At 32.2% G+C, this 8708-nt stretch overlaps 1 protein-coding gene across 1 annotated transcript; it reads right to left on the minus strand.

Annotated features, from left to right (window-relative positions):
* Positions 1–223: 223 nt before the first annotated feature.
* LOC149512412 (uncharacterized) lies at positions 224–4314 on the minus strand. The gene is made up of 4 exons (XM_089751986.1): positions 3997–4314; positions 3697–3855; positions 3390–3496; positions 224–320 (listed from the first exon to the last, which is right to left on the minus strand). Exons 1-4 carry the CDS (start codon positions 4312–4314, stop codon positions 224–226), a joined length of 681 nt encoding a protein of 226 aa, XP_089608112.1.
* Positions 4315–8708: the final 4394 nt, after the last annotated feature.

Genomic DNA, 8708 nt, shown 5'->3' on the forward strand with positions numbered 1-8708 from the left:
TAGTCCTCATTCTTGGCACTATGTAGCTCACTTTAAGTGTACTCCTGCACTTAGCCTTGGCCTTTGCCTCCATACTTGGGTAAAGTATGTGCCTTTAGGACCTTGGTTTCAATCATTCCTAGTGCTTCACCTGAACTATCTTAAGCAAGTCTCATCATATGACCCTCTTGGTCTACGATTCATGCGTAGTCCATAACATTCCCCCCACTCATTCTAGCAATACCTATACATGCAAGTTGGATCGATGTCCCACTGTCATCCCATCATCCTCTTTAATCACCCTCATGTGGTCATGGTACCCTGAGGGCACAATTAGGATCCTGTGATGTATATCTAAATTGATGAAAACTAGATGTCTTGCCATCCCTTATCTATCTTATGCCCTTAGAGGCTATGGGTTGAACCTCAATCATGCCCTGTGTCCCAAGTGTGCCACCTAAACCTTTATGGCCACATTGGTGCACTAGTGTTTGATCATGCTTTTGGATGCAAAATGTTTTGTGGCATTTAAAACATCCCAACTCTTTGGTGAGTTCCCAAAATTTTGAACAAATTTTAAAATTATCCTGACTCTTCGATGAAATCTAAATATTATGGTTATTTTAAAATTTTGTATTATTTATTCTCTAATTATTTTTATAAGAAAAAAATTTAGATTATCCCGACTCATGTTGAAATCTAAATATTAATCTCTTGTTTGTATTGGAGAAAATCGAACTCTTTCAATTTTCTATATTTTTAACTATTCAAAATATCAATTATTATTAATTTCATTTTTACTATTTTTTATTATTGTTTTATATTGTTTAAATCAATCTTTATTTTAGTAAAAATAATTTTGGATTATCCGAACTCTATGGTGAAATTCGAAAAATTATTTTTACTTGCAACAATTAAAGAAAACTAAACTCTTTTAGCTTTCTCTAAAAATTATATTTAAAAGATTCATTTAAACAATTTATTTTTTTATTTATCAATTTTTATTTATTTTTTAGATTATTTTTTAAAATTATCCCAACACTTTGGTGAAATTTAAATAATATTTTTTCTTGTAATAAATTTTATTTCCTTTAAGTCGTTATTACTATTAAATTTTTTTATTTATATTTTTTTAGGTATTTATTTTATTTTAGTTTCATTTTTTATTCTATTTATTTATTTTTTTAAAAAAAATTATTACCAGTAATAATATAAAATAACAATAAAAAAACATAAAAATTAACATAAAAAATCAAAATCAAAATCAAAACGAAAAATAAAAAGAAAAAGAAAAACCAGCGAAACGGTTAAGTTGGCGTGTGGATCCTGTGCGAGTTGGGTTCGATCCAAACGTTCAAAAAGATGTCACTTTGAAGGGCCTATAAAAGGCCTGTTTCTGGTTTTTTTCTTTATTTTCTCCTTTCTCCTTTCTCTCTCTACCCAAGAGGTCCTCTCTATAAAAAACCTAGCCCTTATGTCGACCATCGTGGAGCCCAATTTCCTGTTGATTGTTGTCATGCACCGATGGCCGAAAACTTCAACGGCGCTAGAAAATTTAATGATCCCCAGATTTCGATGGCAAAAAAATTCAATGGTCATCGAAAAATTCAAACTTTTTTAGATTTTGGTGTCAAAAACTTCAATGGTCGTAAAAAAATTCAAACTTTTCCAGTTTTCGACAGCCTAAATATTTTTTCAAAAATTCACCCAATGATCTTTGTTGCTTTCTAAACACCTTTCCAAGCCTAGATTTTTCAAAAAAGAATCTACAACTTCCTGGACCGATAATTTCATTCTTAAAAAAAAATTTTTATGTGTTTTCTATTTTTTTTATTGTATGTGTTCCCTCTTATTGTTCTTTTTTTTTATTTGTTTCTTGCAAAGATTAGCTCTATTTATAGAGCTTTTGAGATTCAAGATCCCAGATCTTCTGGGATCCTTTTGTGAAAAATTTGAGTGTCTAACCAGTGACTTTCGATCACCGAATTTCATGCTGTCATGTTAGGCAGTGTCAGGAAGAAATTTGGACAACTCTGGTAGCTTGATTTCGGTTGCTAGAGTTAAAATCAAAGACCATTTTTTTTACTTTTTTTTCCTTTTGTTTTAAAGATTAATAATAATAATAATAATAATAATAATAATAATAAACAGAATTAATTAATAAAAAAAACAAAATTATATAATAATAATAAAAAAGAATAACAAAATTGATGCCCATAGCTGCCTCTCTTTGCTTATTTCTGACAATCAGGAATAAAGCAAAGACAAAAAGACACTAATTTTGTTTAGATAAACACATACAAAAAATGAAACATTGAACATAAAGTTTTTTTTTTAAAAAAAAATTTGAAAGGCTCATCTCACCAGAGGCAACAAACATTAAATTCAAAAGCTCTTTTAACCAAAGGCAACAAACTTTAAATTCAAAAGGCTCCTCTCATCAGAGCCAACAAACTTTAAATGTTAAAAGGCTCCTTTCATCAAAAAGCTCCTTTAACCAAAGGCAACAAACTTTAAATTAAAGATCTGAGAGGCAATGGTATTTGAAAGATTTCTCTAAACATAGGGTTCACATCTTTCCTACTTTTGACTTTTTCTTTTGTTGGTCTTAGATTGTCCTAGACCCACATCTATAATGTCACATGAATACGTGAATGACATTTTCATGTTTTTGCAATGCCATGCAATAAATGATGATCATGATGCAAATGCACTTAATATGCAAATGAAAAGACCATTTTCTTTCTCTTTTTTTTGTTGTCATTTTCCTTTAACTCAAAATTTCTCAAAGTTTGTTTCCTTTCTTCTTCTCTTGAATCCTAAGCATTCTAGTAGTTGATTAAGCTCAGATAAAAAAGGATTTCTCTTCATATCCCATATTCCATGTCAACCATTTTATGACCTATAAGACACTTTTCTCATTAACCTTTATTCCTTACTATTTTGCTTATCATTTTAAATCACCTTCAAAATAATGTGTGTCTTTTATGGTCATTGTTATTCCTTCATCATCTTTTGAATTTCAAACAATTATAACACATTGCACATTTCTCTTTTTAATGAGAGGGATAAAAGGAAGGATAAACAAAATGATATTTTATTTTGGTAAAAGGGAGAGTGTTTCATGCGTTATAAAAAAGGATAAAATAAGGACAACAAGTAATCACATAACAAATATTCATATCATCATGAACTAATTCATCATGGATTCTTTTCTAAAGACTCTTAATTGGTGCCCTTGACTTTTCAAAAATGCAGCAAACCAAACTAGCCCAAAACCATTGAGATATTTTGGCACATATTGAGAATTGAGCCACTCTATTCACTATCCCCTTTTATTTTTATCTAAGCTGCCCTTTTAGGTTTTTAACTCAGATATCTTTTAAATTCATTTTTTTTAAGCATAATACTTTTTTACTGCACCGACATTGACTGGATTTGGCAAATCATATCCATCCATTCTTGCCAAGATCAGTGCCCCACCAGAAAAAACTTTTTTCACCATATATGGGCCTTCCTAATTAGAAGTCCATTTTTCTCAAGGATCCTATTGGTTAAGAAGAATCTTCTTCAATACTAATTCTCCCTCTCAAAATTGTCATGGGTGAACTTTCTTGTCATGAGCTTGCATCATTCTTTTTTGATACAGTTGGCCATGGCAATGTGCAGTTAATCTATTTTTTTTAATGAGCTTCAATTGTTCATATCGAGGCGAACACATTCAGATTCTTCTAACTTAACCTCCATGAGAACAAAAGAGGAAGGAATTTCAACTTTAATGGGTAACACTGCCTCCATCCTATATACCAATGAAAATGGTGTAGCTCCCGTAGATGTGTGTATCGAAGTTCGATAAGCATGTAATGCAAATGGTAGCTTTTCATGCCAATCTTTATACATATCTATCATCTTTTCAATAATTCTCTTTATGTTTTTATTGGCCATTTCAACTACCCCATTCATCTTTGAATGATAAGGTGCTAATTTTTTGTGTTTGATTTTAAACTAGGCACAGACCTCAGTCATCATTTTATTATTTAAATTAAAAGCATTATCCAAAATGACCATTTCTAGAAGGCCAATTCGACATATAATCTCTTTCTTGATGAACTTGCAAACCACCATTCTTGTCAAATTGGCATATGAAACCGTCTCTACCCACTTTGTGAAGTAATCAATTACCATTAAAATGAATCGATGTCCATTTGAGGCTTTTGGTGTAACGGGCCCTATCACATCTATTCCCAGATAGAGAAAGGCCAAGGTGTTGACATAACATACAAGGACGTTGGAGAAACTTGAATCTTGTCTACATAAATTTGACATTTGTGGCATTTTCTAGCATACTCAATGCAATCTTTTTCCATTGTCAACCAATAGTATCCTGCTCTTATTATTTATTTAGTCATCATATGACCATTTGCATAAGTTCCACAAACACCATGAATTTCTTCTAGTAACTTTTTGGCTTTAATAGCATTCACACATCTCAATAGTGTTTGGTCTCAAGTTCTCTTATACAAAATTTCTCCATCTAGAAAGAAACTTATAGCCAACCTTCTCAACATTTCTTATCATTCTCTGATATGTGCTCTGGGTACTGTTGATATTTAACATATTGTAATATGTCAAAATACCGTGGTTTGCCATCAATCCTTTTTCAACATTTGAACAGTGAGCTGGTTTCTTTCACAAGCTTAATTTGATGGGTTGAATTTCAGCATTTTCATTTAATTTGAACACTGCTACCAATGTAGCCAACGCATCAGCTATCTGATTCTCTTTTCAAGGTAAATGATGAAACCAAATATTCTCAAATTATTTGATCAAATTCGATATGTACTTTTGGTATAAAATCAATTTTGAGTCTCTAGTTTCCCATTCTCCTTGCAATTGGCATATGACTAAGGTAGAGTCCCTATAAACTTTTAAAGCATGGGCCTTTCTTTCAAGAGTAGCTTGAAGACTCATAACACATGCTTCATATTCTACCACATTATTGATGCAATCAAAATTTAGTTTTGCAATGATTGGGTAGTAATCCCCTTCTAGAGATATCAAAACTACTTCAATACCATATCCCAAAGCATTTGATGCACCATCAAAATACATTTTCCATATATCTTCATTATGCTCTTCTTTATCTATGTGTAGTACAAACATTAAGTCTTCATCTAGAAAATTAAATGTCACAGGCACATAATCTTCATGAGCTCATTCTGTAAGAAATTCAACAATAGCACTTCCTTTGATTGCCTTTTGGGACACATATACAATGTCATATTTAGAAAGTAACACTTACCATCTTGCTATTATTCCCGACAATAAAGGTTTTTCAAAGATGTACTTGATTAGGTCTAATTTCGTAATGATCCAAGTAGTATGATACAACATGTATTGTCTGAGTCGATGAGCTATCCAAGCTAATGCATAACACATCTTTTCAATGGTGAATTCTTTGACTCGTAATCAGTAACTTTTTGCTCAGGTAATAAATGGCTTGTTGTTTCTTTCATGTTCCATCATGTTGCCCTAAAACACATCCCATTGATTTTTCATGCACCGTTATATACAGGATAAGAGGTCTTTCAGGGACAGGCGGCATTAATAATGGTAGGTTTGATAAGTATTCTTTAACTTTTTCAAACACCATTTGACAATCTTCATCCCATTCTCTTGACCAATGTTTTCAAAAAATCTTAAATATGGGATGACATTTAGCTATAAGTTGGGAAATAAAATGAGCAATATAATTCAATCTCCCTAAAAATCCCTTTACTTCTTTTTGTGTGTGTGGAGGTGGTAGCTCTTGGATGTCACGTATCTTATCTGGATTCACCTCTATTCCTCTTTTATTAATAATAAATCCTAGTAATTTTCTTGAGGTTGCACCAAAAGTGCATTTAGCTGGATTGAGCTTGAGCTAAAACTTTCTTAATCTCTTAAATAACTTTATGAGATTAGTCACATTATTTTCTTCTTGGCAATCATGTCATCCACATACACCTCTATTTTTTTGTGCATCATATCATGGAATAGAGTTACCATGGCTCTTTGATAAGTTACCCCAGTATTTTTCAAACCGAAAGGCATGACTTTATAGCAAAATGTTCCCCATACTGTTACAAAAGTAATCTTTTCCTTATCTTCTTGTGCCATCTTAATTTGATTATAGCTTCAAAATCCATCCGTGAATGAAAATAGAGAATGCCTAGTGGTATTGTCCATTAGAATGTCAATATAAGGCAATGGAAAATTATCCTTTAGACTTGCTCTATTCAAATCCTGATAATCAACACACATTCTCACTTTACCATCTTTCTTGGGTACTAGGACTATATTCATCACCCATTCAAAATTTGGCCACTTTTAAGAATCTCGCATCAAATTGCTTTTTCACTTCTTCTTTTATTTTCAACAACATTTTAGGTTTCATCCTTCTTAGCTTCTGTTTCATTGGTTTACACTCAGGTTTCAACGATAGCTTATGCACTACAATTTTAGTATCCAACCCTGGCATATCTTGATATGACCAGGCAAATACGTCTACATATTCATGTAGTAACTTTATTAACTCCTTTTTTATTGGTGATGACTTCGAAGTACCAATCTTAACTTCCATTTTAGTTTTTTCATCCCCCAAATTAACAACTTCAGTGGCTTCATGATGAGGCATGATTTGCTTTTCTTCTTGTTCCACTAATCTCAATAATTCTGGGGATATTGCATGGTCTTCCACATTCTCTTCATCATCGAGTTCACCAATATAAACAAAATTTTCAAAATCAAATCCTAGAATATTGTCATGATGATCTTCATATTCGTTATTTAGATACTTGAAAATAAGTGAAATGGACAAAATGTAGAAGGATGTATAGTAATGCAAGGAATTGAAATGAAAGAGGAAAAAAAAATGGACAAATATGCTACACTTGTTATTTATTCAATTGAAAATGAGGAAACAAACACACATAAGACATTTTATTTAGATTTGGTTCAACACATTACTTTGGAGAAAATTTTAAAATAATAGGTAGCTCCTCAACATGCCAATTTTTTAATTCTGCACCATGAGGAGTAAGATAAACCTATGGACAGCTTGGATCTTTGCTTTCTTTTTCTTTACCCACCATTTGTATTAAAAATTCAACGAGGATATTTTTCAACGTTGGTGTAAACTCTTTTTCTATGTTTCTTGCTACATCTGGATAGATATAGCCAGCTGAGATAAAAGTCTCATAAAGGGGAGGAAAAGATAAGCCTTCAGTCTTTACTTTTTACCTCAAAAAATGAGCCAACTTTTTTTCTCTTTTTTTCTCTACGAACTTCATTCTTCATTTTTGAGTTGGCTTGTACCCTAGCCCAAACTGATTATCCTTCTTAGGCATCATCCATGGTCATTGTATTACCTGCAAGTCAACCTACACTTGTTGTCCTTTCCCTACCACTTCTTTAAGTGCCATTTTGGAAGCCTTGGATGGACATGGAATAAGCATTTTTTATCCTTCACCCACATAGGTTGCATTAATGAATTCAAAGGATCTGAAAGAACATTTTAGAACTTTTTTAACTGCTTCAATATATAATGTGGTAAAGGGTTTAGTCACTAATAAGTCTTCTTTACCAGTAACAATGACCACTTTTTCATCAATTATGAATTTTACTTTCTAATGTAGAGTGGAAGGAATAGCTCCTGCCATGTGAATCCATGGTCTTGCCAAAAGACAACTATAGGAAGGAACAATATCCATGACTTGAAAGACTATATCAAAAGTACATGGTCCAATTTGGATTGGTAGCTCAATATTGCCTATCACTTCACGATGAGTCCCATCAAAAGCCCTCACTATCATATGACTCATTTTCATGTAAGACATGTCAATTGGCAATCTAGATAGTGTAGTCATACGCATGACATTCAAAGAAAATCCATTATTAATTAGCACTTTTGCCAGTGTATGATCCTTGTATCTTGTGAAGATATGTAAGGCCTTAGCATCACCTCTACCACCAGGTAGAATTTCATCATCACTAAATGATATATAATTTCCCACTATGCAATCAAGTTTTTCCACAAATATATTATAAGCTACATAAGCCTCGTTGAGTACTTTGAGCAAAGCATTTTTATGAGGCTTAAAATTAAACAATAATGAAAGCATAGAAATCTGAGCTGATAAGCGATTTAATTACTCCACCATACTATATTCACTATCCTTAATAAGCTTCAAAAACTCACAAGCCTATTTTTTTGTAGCTGAATTTTTATATTCTCAATCTAAGACTAGGGTTGGGTGAATCTCTTGATCATTGGGTGATTTATCTTTTTTTTTCTAAACTCATTTCCTTTTCCATTGCTTTTTCTTTTCATGCTCTCTCAAGTGCTTTTGGGTTATAGCACCACCCACTTCGAGTTATGCCCTCAATGCTAGTTATATTTGTTATACTTGCATCATATAAGCCACATTCAAGAGAACCATTATCCAAACCTTGTGATATGATATTACAATCATATTTCCAAGGGACTGTCTTATCTTATTTGTACGAGAATGGGCTAGGGACCTCAATTGTCACCTTTGGCATAGTTGTACAAATTGGTTCGTTAATCTTAGCACTCAATTTTTCATCATAAAAAATTATGATAGGCTTAAAATTCATATGAACTGGTTTATTAAACTTAACACTTGGTTTTTCTTCATAGAAGATGGTAACAGGCTCAAAATTCATTT

Source organism: Durio zibethinus, chromosome 22 (genome assembly GCF_047325235.1).
Source record: "Durio zibethinus cultivar Kanyao isolate XHJ-2024 chromosome 22, ASM4732523v1, whole genome shotgun sequence".
Lineage (NCBI taxonomy): Eukaryota > Viridiplantae > Streptophyta > Magnoliopsida > Malvales > Malvaceae > Durio > Durio zibethinus.